This window comes from Corylus avellana, chromosome ca5 (genome assembly GCF_901000735.1).
Source record: "Corylus avellana chromosome ca5, CavTom2PMs-1.0".
Lineage (NCBI taxonomy): Eukaryota > Viridiplantae > Streptophyta > Magnoliopsida > Fagales > Betulaceae > Corylus > Corylus avellana.
The window spans coordinates 8,615,410-8,632,720 of record NC_081545.1 but is presented as its reverse complement, the minus strand read 5'-3'; the positions used below and the strand labels follow the sequence as shown (position 1 = coordinate 8,632,720).

Below are 17,311 nucleotides of genomic sequence, written 5' to 3'. Positions count from 1 at the left end.
CTATGGTGTTCTGGTTTGGTTTCCAATTTATGGATTCCATTATATCTTGGGAAAGTTTTACCATTACCTTATACTGTTATACATACCAATTATTATTAAAGAAAGCGTACTTTAAGAGCACTTAATTTCCCGTTTTGTATTTCTATTCTAATAAAATGGACCCATTGTTTGTTTGTCATAATATTTGTGGCCCCTTCACAACAAATTTGTTGAGGTTTTGCATGAGCTAAAGCTCGTGAGCTTTCTTCAACTAACATTTCTATAAATGACACATTCTCACCTACCTTTCATAAGCTTTATCATCCACTGATGAGGGTTGGCATAGATATAGAGCTAAACAAATGCCAAGTGGAGAGTATAAATGGGGAAATTTGTGTAATTAATCCAATTTTAGTTCGGATAAGGTTGGGACTATTGGTTGGAAACTTCAAAAACAAGACATATATGGGATTTAAATAATGCAAGAAGAATAACAAAATGTTAAAATATGAAGGAAAGAACAAAAAAATGTTCTGAAAAGTGACATAAAAACATGACTAACAAAGAAATTTTAACCGAATAAGATAAGAAATCTCTATGGAGAATATCTTAATCTTTCAGATTTATTAGTAATTTGAATTCAATTTTCTCCCCCCATTATTATTTATTTATTTTTTTAATTTTGTGAAAATATACTTGGATCCGTTTGTGATTACTATTTCAAAAAGTGTGATTTTAAAAAGTTATTTTTAAAACCGTAGTTAAGTATTTTGCAAAATCGTGATTTGGCGTTTAAAATCGCAGTTTTAGGCTTCAAAATTGTGCATTTTCAAAAAAAAAAAACCTCTTTACTTGATATTTGAAATGCATATTTTATGCTTTTCAAATCGCAATTTTTTTAAAACGCAGTTCCCAACAATTAATTTTCTACGATTTGATTTAAAATCTCACTTTTTGTTTATGAAATCATAATCTCAAACGCATCCATAGTCCCAATCAATATTCATAAAAAAGTACGTTGTCTCCATGAATTGACACGCCATTTATAGATTGCTTCCGCACTACCATTTGTGACCTTTGACCCCCTCAAACGGCTATTTTCTTTCGGTTGACATATTCTATTAGCGTTTGACGTAAACATATACGAAAATTTGTGCATGCGAAGTCCATATGCAAAGTTTTTATTTGAAATGTCCAATTTACCCTTCCACTAGAGAAATTCAAAAAAAGAAAAAAAATAAAAAAATAAAAATAAACAAAGGGATTGAGGGGGGTGATCGACCACCCCAAGTCTAGTGTGGGTTACATGCAACATTTTTCATCTGTTTTAACTCGAACGTTAACGAAATGTGCCAACAGCAAGAAAATGGTAGTAAGAAAGAATCACTTGTCAAGAATGATAATTTAAGAATAAGTGCAAATGAGATGAAAGTTTGAGGGGTAAATAAATATATATTTTTGGTGAATAATTTATTCCATCAACTCAGTTGTTGGTGTGAGGCCTGTTGGGGGTGAGGCAACTTGGGGATCAGAAAGGAACAACAACATACATTTGACAGAACATAAGAAAACGATATAGCAATCCTAGAAATAATTATTTGACAGAACAAAGCTATATATATATATATATATATATATATATATATATATATATATATATATTCAGGATTTATTGTTCATCTACGTATGTATGTATGTAATATGAGAAATGCTATATACACTTTCAAATGTACTTTTTGATGTGACAGTGATTTTCATCATTGGATCTAAATTTTGGACGATCTATTGAATTTTGGATGTGGATCCAATGGTGAAAATCACTAATATGTCATGGAGCGTATACTTGAGAGTGTAGCATTTCTCATATAATATTGACGAGGGGTATAGCTGAGTTGACTCAACAGACCTTTTCTTCCAAAGGACCCAAAAAGTATCTAAACGACTAAAACATCAGTATTAGTCCCACCTGCCAAACCAAAACTTTACGAGTACAGATGTCAACGATGTAAAATCCTTCTCCAGGCCCATGGAACTTTGAGATGCAGGCTTCAGTACAGAATATTCTGACTCTTTATACGGTACTTGGAGGACCAGTCAAGGACAATGAAACTACAAGTAAAAATATAGGATATAGGAATAGAGATGAAAACACCTGGACTCCTCAGTAAAAAGATAAAAAGACCTTTCCTAAATATCCCTTTCCCCAACTTTTTGCCAGGCAATTTTCACAGTCAAGTAAATAATTTTTTCTGTTTGGAGTCTATATGCAACTGCAGATGATCACCAGGCAAATGAATCAATTTTTTTCACTGCGCCAAAAATTTCTTTCAATGGGGACTGTGTGTACTGGGATTCAACATGAAGCTACAATTAGTTGAACCAAGATTACATAATAACTCTATGCAATCTTTTAAATGTAAATGCCAGCACTATCCACTTTTAAGGTCAAGTGATGGGTAAAAGCAACGAAATGCTATGCACATGGACAACTACAGAACTCACATGATCAGTATAAAAATTAATCCAACCAAAAAAAAAAAAAAAAATCACCTTTCATTAGAAACCCTTTCATAAAAGTTCAAAAAAGAGCTTCCTTCTTATTTCATTTTCTCTTGCAGTCAAGGATCCAACTTTAAGTAACTTTCAACTATTTCTTCCTGTGATAGATCAGTGAAATATCCCTTCCCCACAGCCATACCCTCTTCCCTCGAAAGCCTCTCAACTTCTTGTTGAACTATATCTCCTCCAACTTTACTTGGTTCCAGCAAATTACAAGCTACCTCAGTCACATCATCATGTGCTAGTGCCATGGCTTGTACTGAAGGAAGCCCACCTCCTCTCCCACTTAAACGCTTTGCAAGCCTACGAAGAGCAGCGATATCGGTAGAGAAGACAGGGATGTTGTAGTTATCAACCCACCGGGTTGCTCCAATTACTACGACACCTTTTGCTTTACTCATTTGAGCTGGACCCTCGTCTGGCTTCAGTGGCAGGCACTCTGATTTTGGGCCTCCACTCCATTGAGTTCCACCAGAGTTTGGCTTGAAATAACCCAGCTCTCTTCTGATAGAATCAAGCGTCCTCCCCTCCTCATGGGCAGCTCCATATAGAAAAGTAGGGACTGCAGCAAATGCTTATGGTCATTAGCAAAGAAAAATGAAACCAAATAATAGAGTACTGCAGAAAGAAACACTTATACTCTGGCTAGAAATATGTTCTGAAACCAAATTCCTTGGAAATTGCTGTACAGCTTGCATTATAATGCCTATTTCCAGAGGGAAGAGATGGCATAAGACAAACCAATCTTGCATTCCGTAAACAAATCTCAGCTACTAATAATAATTGGACTGTCCAGAATTTGGGTTGCAAAGCTCAAGTAATTGGATTATTGGATTAAGCACCTTGAATTAATGTTTAATTAAAAGTGGCTGTCCTTGTAACCAAAAGTAACAAACTAGAGAAGAATGGAACAATGAAGAATTATATTCTAGTGAAGTGTCCTCTTCAAAGGCGACAGACCAAAGTCACACTCACCATCATTTACAATATCAATCAATAGTTGACAACAACCTACAGTTTGATGCAGTCTCAAGGTGAATGGCACAAACCTTGCATACTAGAGCCAATATCTGCTGCCAACGACTTTGCAATCCCAGCTGTTTGGATCAAAGAAGCATATGCCAGGGGGTGAAAGCATATGTGGTCAACAACTCCAAGCCGAGGATGACTTCCACAATGCAACTCGAGGTCAATTGTCTCCAAAGCTGCCTTAACCATGGAAAGCACAGCACTTCTCAAGGAACATGAGTGGCAAGATGGCTTTGGAGCCAACTTGGAGACAAGGGTGTAACCAACTCTATTGTAAGCCTCATCTTCAAACTTATTGATAATCGCAACTTCTGGGAATAGCTTGGCAGCCTGTTCTATTGCCTCCAGAGCAGCCCTGTTCCGGGTTTCAGATATGTATACCTTGCAGCAACCAAGCATCAATTTTAACATATTTCTCCTCCTCACTGCCCATCACAAACTGCAGAGAACGATCGTTTTGAGATGACGGAATGACATCACCAAAGGAATTATGGGTGGGGCTTCCTCTTGGACAATAAACCCCACCATGGAAGCCATTTGTTTAATGAGATAGTTGGTTTATATGCAGAAAAGTAAGAATGTCAAGCACGTTCTCAGTCTAAACTATAAAAATGATTCACTATTGCATAAGTAAAACCAAATGCAAATTCCAGCTTCGATGTTGGTTACAGAAAAATTAATCTATCCTCTGATAGAATAGTATGTCTCAGAGACATTAAACTTGTAAAAGCTCTCGGAAACACAAGAGAACCAAACAAATTTTTTGAATTGCCCATCCTTTTTACTCAAAAAAAGGAATAGGGGAAACTACACTTTTCTCCCTTAATCTACCAACCAATTCACAATTGTTAGGATTTATGTTGGCATATTCAGTGTCAAAACTGGGTTGGTTGTAATTCTACGGTTAGTGGTTGAGTTGGTTTTAAGTTGGTATTCGAAAACCTGAATTAAAGTGCAAGACATAACATTTTATTCGCAACAACATTCGAAGGATATTCGAACATGGCACCTCTACAAACTTCAAAATTCAAGACAGAATGATTCATTTGTAATGATGTTCGAAGAAAGTTCTAACGCGGGAATCAAGGAGTCCAAAATTCAAGTTCTCGTGGTCGTTCGCAATTGCATTTGAAGAAAGTTTGAACATCAATACTTCAAGTGACACACATAACCTTTGGTTTGTAGTGATGTTCGAAGAATGTTCAAACATATAATTCAATAATTATGGCAAAACCTTTCACCCACAACGATGTTCAAAGAATGTTCGAAGGCCGCATGCAATAATCTTTGAAACCCTAGCTAACTTTTGAATGAAACTTACTCAAGTTTGAATGTTGTTGTCTTTGGCAGTGTTTTTATTAAACCAGCCTTATCATTAAACCCTTGTTTTCTCATAGTCTATATAAGCCTGAGACCACACGATTTCATAGAGAGAGAGAGAGACTACTATTCAGAAAACCTTAGAAAGAAAAACTAAACACTTTTAAGCCTAAATAGATTTGATCCCTCTCCTTGTTTTTCATCAATCAAACCACAAAAAAAAACTTAAGCCACTAGATTTTTGCGTTGTAGCAGATACCATTTGTTTGTGAAGGTGATCCATGTAGAAGAAGGCTGGAAGTTCTGCAGTCACTACGGTGGGAAGTGAATTGGTCTTTTGCTGTGGTTACAAATTGGGTCTTCCTAATTACAAAGGTTTTGTAAGTAAGAACAATTAATAACACAAGTATTCTATAATGGATGCCTTTGCGGTATGCTGGCCCTCAGAGTTTTCCTTTTGAAGAGTTTTTAAAAAAGTTTCCACTTTGTTACCAAAATCTGAGTGTTGATTTCTTTTATGCTTGCTTTGATTTTGGTATTGATATCTATGGTGTTTTGCTTTAAAGTCGATAACTTTGTTAATCATTATTCTATTTGTCAATTTTCAGCAATTGCCCCCTCCCCCCCAAATTTCAATTTGGTCCATGTACTTTACAAATCTACCATAGAGGTTGCAATGTCCTCATTTCGCTCCCAAGATGGCAAAAATACCATGCATAAAAAAAGGTAAATAATTCAGAAAAAAAGCACAACATTCAAAATAGATCGAAGTGTTTCATTTTTTTCCTTCTGGATTTTTGTTTTTGTTTTTTGTTTTTTTTTTGGGAATTTTTTATCGTATGCATGATTTTTTTTTTTTTTTTTTTTTCATTTTATATCGCAGAAGGGGGACATTGCAACCGCAGTAGTAGATTAGGGTACATTAACCAAACTGAAAGATCGAAGAACATTGCAACAAGAGTGGTGGATTGAGGGGGTAAATGAGGTTTCTGCAAAAAGATATATAGTGCAAATCAATGACAAACTCAATACCGCAATAACCCAAATAAATTTCCTCAATACTTTTTTTTCTTTCTAAAAACTTACAAAACATGGCTCCATTATTGGTGACAAAGATCCACTATGCCAATCACAAATTCACAATATATCTATCCAGATTCCCATTAAACATATAACAGGACGTTACGTTTCATTGCTTCACTTAAAAAAGTTACCACTACACCATAAAAACAAGCAAGTAAATTCTAACTGGTAGAATCATACACAAGAACTGCAATACTCTTTGACGCGACAGCATGAAAAAAAAATAATAATAATAAAATAATAATAATAATAGTCATTAGAATAAGAACCCAAATATACAAAATATAGAGAATAGATTTTAAACCTCCATTTAGTAAACTACATTTCTAAACCCCCAAAATTCCAAAGATTAGGCCAAATGTGTACCCTTTTTGTATGAACATCCCCAAGACGACAGGCCGGTGAAACTTCAAAATAGACAACCCACAAATAATTACATTCCGTCGCATAAGTTTGTCCTTTAAGTGATATTCGTTTCATACGATACCAAATACAAAAGATGAAATTTTGTCAATGCAATGATTCAAAAGTCGATAAGAGACCAGGCAATATATTATACCTGACCAAATTTGCTCCATCCCCCGCAGAACACTTTCCCATGGTCTTCAAGAAACAGAGGCAGCAAGCAATTCTGCAGGTGTACCAGTAACAATGGACTTGAGTGCAGAGACAGAGAAGCAACGGGATCCGAAACAGATAAAGAGAGAAGTGGGTACCTGCCAAGTGGTGGTAAACGTGTGGGCTGCTGCAAGTTTGAGAGATTGGGGACGTTACTGGGAGGGGATCCAGCTTCCATGTGGCAGTGAAAACGACCGTCGACCGCACAGACGCGGTTAAATTTTTGTGGGGCATAAAAAGGATTAAAAACCTGCTGACCTCCCAAAAGAATGACTGCAGCTAAAAAGGGTCAGATGAAGCTACTAATCCCAAGAGGATGAGGATAGGAGGGCTGAGTGCATGTCGGTAATATCGGTTACGGTAGAAAAATCTTATTTTCGCCTTTCGTACCGACAATGTCAGTAAAGTCGGTTATTTCACTGACTTATTCTGCAAAATTTTATTTTATTTCGCATTTCGAACTGAATAGCGGTTGGTAAAGTCAGTGTCGGTAATGTCGGTATGTGCAAAAGTGGCAAATTTGTCGGTAAAGTCGGTCGATAAAGTCGGTTTGGTTAAAAAACCTCTTCCGCTTACCGAACCAAAAAATTTGGAATAAAAAAAATCATGCCGCTTACCGTCCGTCATCTAGTCGGTAATGGTCGGTGTCGGTCAAAATCGATCGAAAGTCGATTAGTCAGTAATTTGCTCAGCCCCAAATAGAGGTCGTTTGACAAATCCTTTTTTCTTATTGCACCAACATGGGCTTCTCTTTAATTTTCTTTTAAGTTTTTAAAGGAATGAAAGTATATTTTACTTCTTTATCCAAAAATACTTCACAATAGCTTTCTTTATTTTTCCTTATATCATTAAAATACTATTTTTTTACAAAATACAAGTTTTATACATTGTCTCTAATTTTTTACAAAATTTCAACACAATATTCAATACGCAATAAAAGATAAAATGATGAAAGATGAGAGAGGAAAAAAAGATATTTATATTAAAATAACATAGAGTGAAGATCTTTTGGTTCCTACACATTAGGTAGTAATGTAGCATTCCCAATGTTTAGGGAAGCAATAGGGAAGCTGCTACATGTGACTTTTTGTGGTATTTTTATTTTTTACTTTTAGATTTTTTCTATATATATGAAAGAAAATGGGTTATAGAGTGTCTGTTAATAGTGTTCTTAAAAGAGTTGTTTGCAAAAAAAGTCTCGTACTACTCATCTTAAATTCAACCCCCAAAATTCATTTTGTAGTGATTTTTTTTTTTTTTAATTTGAATAATAATAAAAAGTGAAAAAGTGACAATATTTTAATGTTGTGTTTTTTGGAAAAAAAAGTGACGTAAACAGTAACAAAAGGAAAGGGATTTGCCAAATGGACCCTACATGCCAAGGGGCATAGGACAAAAATATCATGAGATAAGGGCCATAAGGGCTCTTCTCTTTTGACTCCATTTATTTTAAGAGAAATGCTACACTTTTTTATTTTAATTTTTCTAAATTTGCTCCCTAAATGATGTGTTACAATTCTATATAATTTTTTATTTTATAAAATATGTCACCATCTCATGAAATTGTGATACGTCATTTGAGGATCAAATTTTAAACTTAAAAATTTGAAAATAGTGTAGCATTCCTCTCATCTTTAAACTTGAAAATAATGGAAACCATTCCTTATAATTTTTCAAAAGCTCTGCTTAGAACTCACTGTCTGGGTAAGAACAGCAGAACACTTGCAAGAAGTCTTACTCTTGGATTAAGGCACAAAGACTTCAATTAAAAAAAAAAAAACCCAATAGGAATTCATAAAATGCCAAACACTTAAAAAGGTCTTTGAAGAAAAAGTCCTACTGGTGTCAACACTTGGCCGGGGAATACCTGATTGACCAAGATACACCCATACTTATAAATTCCCTAGAAACCTAGCCAAAACAAAAAACTCAAAGACACATAATGAAAAACTATAGATGTCTGATGACTACCTCAGCCGGCTGAATAGATTCTCAATGCCTGACCAGGTGGATTAAGAAGGGCGTAGGAATGAGAGGCAACTGATACATAAATAGATGACTAAGGTTCCACACAGACTAAAGAGTCATAAAATCTCGAGATTCTTGCACATTATACAACTCTTACACAACTATGTTCCCATTACAGGGCAAAAAAAATCAAGAAACAACATCTAGGGTCCATATCCAAAATCGCCAAGAAAGGAAGACTATCTCAAAAAACACCTCATAAGCAGAAGTATATGTTTTTGAGAGAGGAAAAAAGAAATTGTAATCTTCATAAGCAGAAGTATGAAGCAATTTGGGCTGCTTGCAAACGCATTAACTTGCTGTAGTCGCATGGGAGATAATGATATCGTGGGATGCAAGTTCCTTTCTGTCAACAGTTTTCTCACACACCTTTCTTCTGGATCTAAGCCAACAAGTTTCTCACATGAAGGAGGCTAGTGTTGCTTTTGAAAGATGGCTACTTGGGCTTAAAATACTTTTAAGGGAATTAAATAATTTATTATTATTATTATTATTATTATTATTATTATTTTAATCTCGAGCATCTCCATAAATCTAAATTTCGAATTCTTATGGGTACAAACAATTCTTCAAGGTCATATTCATTAAAAATAGGACTGGTATCGGTCGGTTCGGACCCGTTAATGGGCTTATCGGTCGGTTAACCGATAAGCTATCGGTTAACCAAATCCTAACCGATTACCGACTGATAAGAAATGTTAACTGAAAATTATCGGTCATATCAGTAATCGGTTAACCGGTTGGTTAAATCGGTTTGGGCTTTTGTGAGCTTTTTATTAGGCTTTTACTGGTTGCTAATTGGGCAAAAAATTAATTATTTTGGAGGCCCAAATACGTTTTATAAGTAAACTGAATTAAAAAATTTCATTCGACCCAATTTTTTAAAAAATAATAATAATAATGTTATTCTATACACCCATTTCACACGTACCGACATAATGTGTTTAAAATGATTTCTCATTTCAATTACTTCAAAAAAAAAAAAAAAAAAATGTTAACTACTAATCACGCAATATCAACAGATTTGAAATGGTTGATTTTCAATAAAACAAAAGGGCATTATGGTAAACCCAAGTGGCATGAGAACGTGGGAAAGGTCTATAAAAATGCCAATGGTTCCCAGATCAGCGCCTGGACACAGTTCCCATGCTTCCTCAGCCTTGGTAACTCCGCTCTTCAATGAGAGAGAGAAAGAGAGAGAGAGAGAGAGAGAATAGAGTAGTTGCATGGCTCTTTTTACATGACAAGCAACCAATAGATATGGTCTAATACAAGCAAAGCAACCTCTTTGGAGGAAATAGAGAGAGACCCATTTCTTTCCTTTCTTCCAAGACTTCAAGAAATTATAAGTTTCTTCAGTTATAGAGAGAGAATTGAAAGAGATGGCAATGGGGGGATATTACAAGGGAAATGGGGGAAATAATGGTGGTGGTGGGAATAGAGGAAGGCCATACGCGTTGATGTTGCTTATTGCATTTGGGGCGGCGTTGGTTGGGGTGATGGTGCTCCACAAGCTCAGAGAGAGGCGGATCTTCAGCCTTCTTCTCAAAGAGAAAGATCATCAGCTCTTGTCTCTTCAGCTTCTCCTGCAGGTCAACTCCTCTCTCTCTCTCTCTCTCTCTCTCTCGCTCATGCATTGCTTCCACTTGTCATGCTCCTTCCACGCCAGAGTGAGTTGAAGGGGCAGAAGTTCTTTCGGTAGATCTAGAGGAACTAATTAAATAATTAAGACTTAAATTCATAATTAGTGCCTTTCGTTTATCTCGATATAGAAATGTTAGATATTGTAATTCTATTGCTATCTCCTTGGAGGCGGCTCTCTCCCCTTTGTCACCCTTGAAAGAGGTTCCGGGTTGGATGGATTACCCTCCCATCACCAGGTGAGGGAGTTCCTATTCTCATAGGATTCTTTATTCTCTTTTTCAATCAGATCAAAAATGAGAAGGATATTTCCTTGTAACTATTTTCTCATTCAATTAAAAAAAAAAAAAAAAAAAAAAAAAACTCAATTTGCAATATATACTGCTTAACTACTAGTTGCAATGTCCTTTATTCGTTAAGATTTTCTTTTAAATCCTAACTGAAAGGAAATAATGATAAAAATATATTCTATATTAAAAAAAAAAAAAAAAAGATAAATCAGGAAAAACTAGAAAAGTTTTAGAAAGCAAAAAAAATTCATAAAAAAACGAAAAAAGAAAAAGAAAAATCAGATAAACGAAATAGAGCAAAAAATCAGAAAAACAAAACAAAACAAAAAACCCACAATCGTGGGAGAGGTAATTTTTTTTTAAAAAATTTTAAATTTTAATTTTTTTTAATTTTTTCAGCAAGAGTTTAATTGTATTTTTATAAATTTGATGGGGATATAATAAATCCTAACGGAAGGGAACATTGCAATCCATTTGGTAGTTAAGCAGAATAGAGTGCAAAAATTGAAAATTTTGGAAGACATTGCAAATTGTGTAATAGTTTGGTAGAAGTGTAATTTTTCCTATTAATTTAATCACTTTTTAATACCCAATTACTTTTTTGATAGAGGGTAACCGTTGGCTTGAAAGTTGATCATTACTTATCTCAATGGCCTTTTGCCTGCAGAATGAAAGAGATCACTCCAAGGAAATGAAAAGGAAGAACGAAGAGATGAAAGCAAAGATATATTCGCTTAGAACCCAAAAGATGGAGCTTGATAGAAGAATTCTGGAGAAGCAGTCTACTATTGATTCACTAAAAGATGAACAAAGAGCCGTGGAGTCTGCACTCGAAGAGAAGCAGAAAGAAATTAAAATGCTAAGAGAGAAAGAGATTGATACTGGAAAAGAAAATCCTCAAGTGATGGCTCTAATGGAAAGCTTGAAGCAAAAGGAAGCCGAAATCGAGGATTTGAAGCATCGTACAGATGACCCATCAAGCCCACCTGTGAATTTAACTGAGAATTCACAGGTCTCCAAGGGTGCAGAAGAGGGTGAGAAACTGCATGAATCCGCTGTAATCAGCGGTGAAAATTTAACAAGAAGTGAAGATAGAAGCAAAATTGAATTGAATGATTTCCGAGAGGCTGAGGCTACAGCAAGAGTACTTGAAGATGGCATGCAGAAGCCTCAGGAATCGCATGATGAAGGTGCTAACAATGGAGGCCATGCTATTGAGGAGCCTATTGATGAGGGTGAAGGAAATAAAAATGAAGATTCTCAAGAACATGACAGCCAGGATCCTCGTGAAATTCACAAGGGTGGAGTCAAGTTAGAAGAGGCAGATAGTTCTAGAATGAGAGGGAAGCATGGCCATGCGGGTAAAACGAAGGGAAAGAGATGGAGAATGCTCGCGAAGAATCGGTGGCTGGAGAAAAATGGGAATGCTGTAAACAATGAAGAAGTGAGAAAGAGAGGTAGACAAGTTTTTCTAGATGATGAAGCTGGATTAAGGAGCAGAATTTCTAACGTGGGTAAACTGAAAAGAGAGGGAGTCAATAACCCAATGGAAGTAGGAAAAGTTGTCAGCCTTTCAGATGGCAAATATCCGAAAAACATGGGTGTGAAGGCTGATGCAACAAATCAGGTGGTAAAGGGACAGGAAACATTGTTGAAAAATCCCCATACTTCTGTAAATGAAGAAGTCCAGCTTCTGAGAATGGATGCTAGAGAGCAGACACTGGAGGAAGTGAGACAGCCAGAAGAGCACGTAGCCAGTGACATTCAACAACAGAGAAGCAGCAGTAATGTCGATGAAGTAGAAAATGATGCTGAAGATTTGGAAGTTGCAGCAGCAGATGATGATGATCATTTAATCAGGGAATCCAGGTCAGATGTGGAAGAAGAGTACAAAGAAGAAACGGATGAGTCTGAGTTTTAGCTGATAAACATGTCCAAGTCTTTTGTTTGTAACAGAACTGTTAAAAGTATCTGCGTGTCTCTGAGAGCAATTCAGATAGGAGACAATATTATAAACCAAAATTTCACGAATACAGCGCCGAACCGTGTCGCTCCCATCGTCTGCATAGTCACTTACGTGTTTAACAGAATGATCACATACAGCCTAGGAGGCAAACTATTAAGAAGAAAGCAGGTATTGTAATGGGGTATTTATCAGTTTATGTTCAGGCCAACCATAATCGACTGACTGAAGCACTATCAAAAGAATTTGGACTGAAGAAGACAGCTTCACATTATAAGAACATCGAAGGCCACTGCATCAAATGACGGAATAACTAGAAAACAGACAACAAAATGAAAAGGGTTGGTTGTCTTCCAACAAAAGCAATTAACCTCCAACTTTTATCACAGGATCATTCACCACGGATTGATCATAACTAGCCAACAGAATTGTTTCTCAACTAATAAAATGATACGCCAAAATATGCGGAATCCAAGTCCACAACTTATTACAAGGAAAATTCTGTGGTTAAAAGCTCCAATTCTCAGTGTGATGCTTCAGCCACTTTCTGTAAACAAACAGGAACATGTCAGGAAAAATTAATATCAAGACCATACCAAAAACAATGTGCAAATAGGTAAACTAAATACTAAAATAGTAAGGCATGTTGGCCGTTGAGCCAGGGAACTTTTCCAACAAAGTTCACCAAATCTAAACAGATTTCTATTTATCCAGGTATCATTTCCTTTTTAGATGCTCAAGGTACAGGGATGGTCCAAAAATAAACCTCTACCAAATTTAAGAAGTAGTGAGCTGCATTTTAACTTGGAAGCTCAGGATATAAAGCGCTCTATTCACAGAGTCTCAACCTAAATCTACTTGAACCTGATCTATGACTAGCTCTAGGAGAGCACTGAGCACTCCAGAAACTATGGAAATATGTGTTCTAACAGCCATTTGGATGTATTCTTTCTGTTGATTTCCTTTAAACACACTACACTAGATGTGGCATATACAAAACCACACTTTCACCAAGGAGATAATTTGGATCAGAAACGAACATGATTAAATTCTATATACGAAGATTACCTTTTGTTCAGAGCATTTACAAAAATAGTTCTTAAAAAAAGTACGCATGACATAGTCCAAATTCATCTGATATTGGGTAGAATTGTTACATGAAATCCAATAATCATATGCCATATCCCACTTTCAAAAGTACACAAGATAAAACAATGTCATGCAATAAAAAGTCCTTCTTTCACTATTCATATGATGTCCCTCTTTATTTTCTCACTTTACAACATGCCTTGTTCTATGCTCTGCTAACATGAAGTAGCCCCTAAATATTCCAACTTTAAACACAAATGCATTGGCTAGATGAGCTCTCCAACTAAAAAAGCCTAGGTTGATCAGAAGGAGAAAGGTAAAATTTGATTTGTGTGTGTGGCTATGAAACATCTCAAATAAGATCTCATATATATGGCCTCACCATCTCTCCTTTTTTTTGTAAGTAAAATTAACATTTTCTTATAAAGAGGAGAAAGCTCTAGCACATAGGAAGTGTAATAGAACAACTCCGAAAAATAGTTACACTTAACTATTATTTGCAAGCTACACAAAAAAGTTCATCTTTTCATTAGAAGGTATAAGAGACTGTGTTCCATGAGCGATTCAACTAAACTTTTTGCATTAAATTTCCTTTTTAACACTCATAAATAAATATTATATGATACCAGAAATGCTAAAACCACAATGTTATTTCCAAAGGAACTGACCAACTGACTTGAGGTTACGACTTATGAGCAACATGCATCACATACTTTTATTACTTACGGAACGACAGACAACACTGCACAGACCCCTCATTTTAATGACCACAATAACAGTGCTCCAAATTTCCCATGATTAGAGCAGATCATAATAAAAGAATTAAGATGATACTCGAGTTAAAGAACATATAGAAGAACCTCTTCCTTCTTGCCCTTGCCCCCTGTAAAGAATTTGTAGCCCCCAAAGATCAGTAGGCCCCATCCTGACAGAGAGACAATCACAAACTGCAAAAGCATAACATTCAGTCAAGACAGTTTCCCATGCATATGGCCAGTAATTTATGTTTCTTCAATGGCTCACTAAACAGCTCTAATGAACTTCTACAAACAAAAGGTTTAACGCAATGACATCAATTTGATCTTAGAAAAGAAAAAGTATCAAAACTTCCTAAGAGAAGAAAGTGAGAGTAGAGGTTTTTTTTTTTGGAGGTTGGTTATCTGAATTTTGATCACAAAATAAGACTCACATGCTCTTCCTTCCACTTAGATGGGCTCATTGGGTCTTGCCAAAAATTAATTCTAGGCGGACCATGGTGATCTGCCAATAATCAAACAAAACATAAGTAGTGCAAAGGGGTCAATGTGGCATAGCAAACACTACAGTATGAAATACATTTTCATTAATTCACAATTTGTCATAACAAAAAGATTAAATAACTATTATAAAAGTAGTGATGTAATACATGTTTTAACATATATAATATCTGGAATTTATTAATGTGAAAAGGAAAAAACAATAATAAAATATTCCTAGCCAAAGAATATGCTTAATAGAAACCTCCTTTGGTTGGAAAGCTATCTCTGCCATAAGAAAATCATACATCTTATTATTTCCGTTTCTAATCCGCTTCTACATCCCAAATTTCACATTTGACAAACACAACTTAGAAGAAGAAAACAAATCAAAACAAATAGATTGTAAAACTACACAGATCTTTCATGGTTTCCTTTGATAAACTTTCAGCATTAATCAGGTTCATGGTCTACATTTCTTATAGTTTGCCTTGACAAAATCACATTTTTCTCTACGTGAGAATATAGGATGTTGGTGACTCCCAAAATTATCCACCCACACCCACATTGAGCTTCAACAAATACACCATAAAGTAGAACCATATCTCAAAGATTTAATGCTCCAACTAGGCAATCAAAACTAAGAATTTCCATTTTTTGGGGCAAAATAAACACGATCACATTAGCTGCAAATTTTGTTTTATTTTGCTTTGCTCAGATTTCCAAAATCAGAGAAGAAAAAGTAGAAACCTCAAAATCTCCAATATCAAGATGAATTAAGCTGAGTTATTCAACTCATTAAGACCTAATCTACACGCACATGTAAAGACCAAAATTTCTCTTTTCCTTTCTTCCCTAAATTTTCTCAGCAACCAACCACAGCGAACAGAAAAAGTCAATAAATCTTCCATCATCAAGCTGGATTAAGCTGATTTCTTCAGTCTCTAATAACCTAAATTACACTTCCACTAATTTCATTCCCTTCTTTCCTAAAATTTCTTAGCAACCAAACAGGACCTAAGCGAAAAATATGATCTACATTCAATGAGATCGAAAATCAAGTGAAATCAAAGCATGAAGCATCGAGATTTACCAGCAGCCCCGGCGAGGCCGCGCCGGTGAATGAGATTGGCGGCTTGAGCCGATGTTTTGGGAGAGGAGAGCCGGGTTAGAGTCGCGGCTTGACGAGCTGCAGCCGCCGCTAGAGTAGCCATGGCTCTGAGCTTCGTCGAGGGTCGTTGGAGAGACAGAGAGAGAGAGAGAGAGAGAGAGAAAGGTTACGATGGAAATGGGGAGAGACCAAGAAAGAAGCAGATCGGACTGCATATAGGATTCAATATAAACGACGTCGTCTAGTTTTGTTATTTTCGATTAAGAGAACTACTAGCACATGCCAGATGCCCTATATACCATTTTCTTCCTTATATTTAAGAAAAATTTCAAAAAAACCACAAAAACCTATTCACATCAAATTTCATACATTTAATTGACCCTTAAGGAGTGATACAGTGTTTCTCAATGTGTACTGTGTAGGAAACCAAAAGTAGTTCCCTATATTTCTTAAAAAAAAAAAAAAATTAGTTCCCTATACATTATTTTAATATAAACATTTCTCTTTCCTCTCTCATCTTTCATCTTTTTGCCTTTAATTATGGATTGTGTTGAAATTTTGTGAAAAAAGTGAAGGTAAGTAGCAAAGAACTTGTATTTTGGAAAGAAATAATATTTTAATGGTATAGAGAAAGGTAATGGAAGTTATTGTGAAATATATTTTCATATGGAGCAAAAAGTAGTTTTGTACCATAAACTTAGGAAAAATTAAAGAGAAGTTACTGCAAGTGCTCTAAGAGCATCTCCCGTAGAAATCTCCCATAGAAGTAAGCAAAATAGCTACTGAAAAAGTACAATTTTTTACCTTAGCTACTCATTTTTTCATACACACTCCAACGAATTCTTTATTATACTATACCTATTTTATTTAAATATTATTTTATGTAGGAAAGAGTGTGAAAGAAAGAGGAGGAGAGGGAGAAAGAGAGAGTAAAAGGAAGAAATGAAGATAAAAATAATAATAAACAAAGTTTATAGTGTGAATAGTGAATATGCTAATAAGAGTGAATAGTGAATAGTCTATTCACTATTTAGCCTATTCATTATTCATACTAAAAGGAAAAACTGCAAAATAGCTATTCTGCTGGAGAGGAAAAAAGGTTAATAATTGTCAAATCTGACTATTATGAAAGATTTGTCTATTCTCTTGGAGATGCTCTAAAAGCATTCCCAGCAGTTACCCTAAAACTACTTCCCTTTAATACATATAGGGAAAATCTAAAAAAATCACAAAAACTCATCTAGAGCAGCTTCTCTATATCTTCCTTATACATTAGAATTGCTACGGTTGAACCAACTATAGCAATCCACATGGTTTATTATAATCACAAGAAGACATTATCTCTCCTCTTACATCTCCATATGCA

General features: G+C 35.4%; 3 protein-coding genes across 4 annotated transcripts in view; 1 reads left to right on the top strand and 2 right to left on the bottom strand.

The window, feature by feature from the left end:
* Positions 1-2,514: 2,514 nt before the first annotated feature.
* LOC132180572 (uncharacterized) lies at positions 2,515-6,706 on the bottom strand. Its single transcript, XM_059593447.1, has 3 exons — positions 6,530-6,706; positions 3,588-4,006; positions 2,515-3,100 (listed from the first exon to the last, which is right to left on the bottom strand). Exons 2-3 carry the CDS (start codon positions 3,976-3,978, stop codon positions 2,598-2,600), a joined length of 894 nt encoding a protein of 297 aa, XP_059449430.1. The 5' UTR covers positions 3,979-4,006; positions 6,530-6,706; the 3' UTR covers positions 2,515-2,597.
* A 3,063-nt stretch (positions 6,707-9,769) lies between these two features.
* LOC132180570 (uncharacterized) lies at positions 9,770-13,009 on the top strand. The gene is made up of 2 exons (XM_059593444.1): positions 9,770-10,208; positions 11,215-13,009. The coding sequence occupies exons 1-2, from the start codon at positions 9,999-10,001 to the stop codon at positions 12,466-12,468; spliced, it is 1,464 nt and encodes a 487-aa protein (XP_059449427.1). The 5' UTR covers positions 9,770-9,998; the 3' UTR covers positions 12,469-13,009.
* LOC132180571 (uncharacterized) overlaps positions 12,844-17,311 on the bottom strand; it is a 15,703-nt gene continuing 11,235 nt past the window's right edge. The window contains exons 1-4 of one of the 2 annotated variants that reach the window (XM_059593445.1): positions 15,928-16,151; positions 14,789-14,859; positions 14,460-14,546; positions 12,844-13,057 (exon numbers count right to left, since the gene is read on the bottom strand). In XM_059593445.1, coding sequence (XP_059449428.1) covers positions 13,034-13,057; positions 14,460-14,546; positions 14,789-14,859; positions 15,928-16,048 — 303 coding nt within the window. In that variant the 5' untranslated portion in view covers positions 16,049-16,151 and the 3' untranslated portion in view covers positions 12,844-13,033. Of the gene's footprint in view, positions 13,058-14,459; positions 14,547-14,788; positions 14,860-15,927; positions 16,152-17,311 lie in introns of those variants that run through there. The other variant, XM_059593446.1, reaches the window with a different exon arrangement.

Coding starts and splice junctions, on each gene's coding strand:
- LOC132180572 (XM_059593447.1), bottom strand. CDS start 3,978: ATGTTAAAATTGATGCTTGGTTGCTGCAAGGTATACATATCTGAAACC. Junction 3,101..3,587: donor TATTGGCTCTAGTATGCAAG/GTTTGTGCCATT, acceptor CATTTGCTGCAG/TCCCTACTTTTCTATATGGA.
- LOC132180570 (XM_059593444.1), top strand. CDS start 9,999: ATGGCAATGGGGGGATATTACAAGGGAAATGGGGGAAATAATGGTGGT. Junction 10,209..11,214: donor CTCTTCAGCTTCTCCTGCAG/GTCAACTCCTCT, acceptor TTTTGCCTGCAG/AATGAAAGAGATCACTCCAA.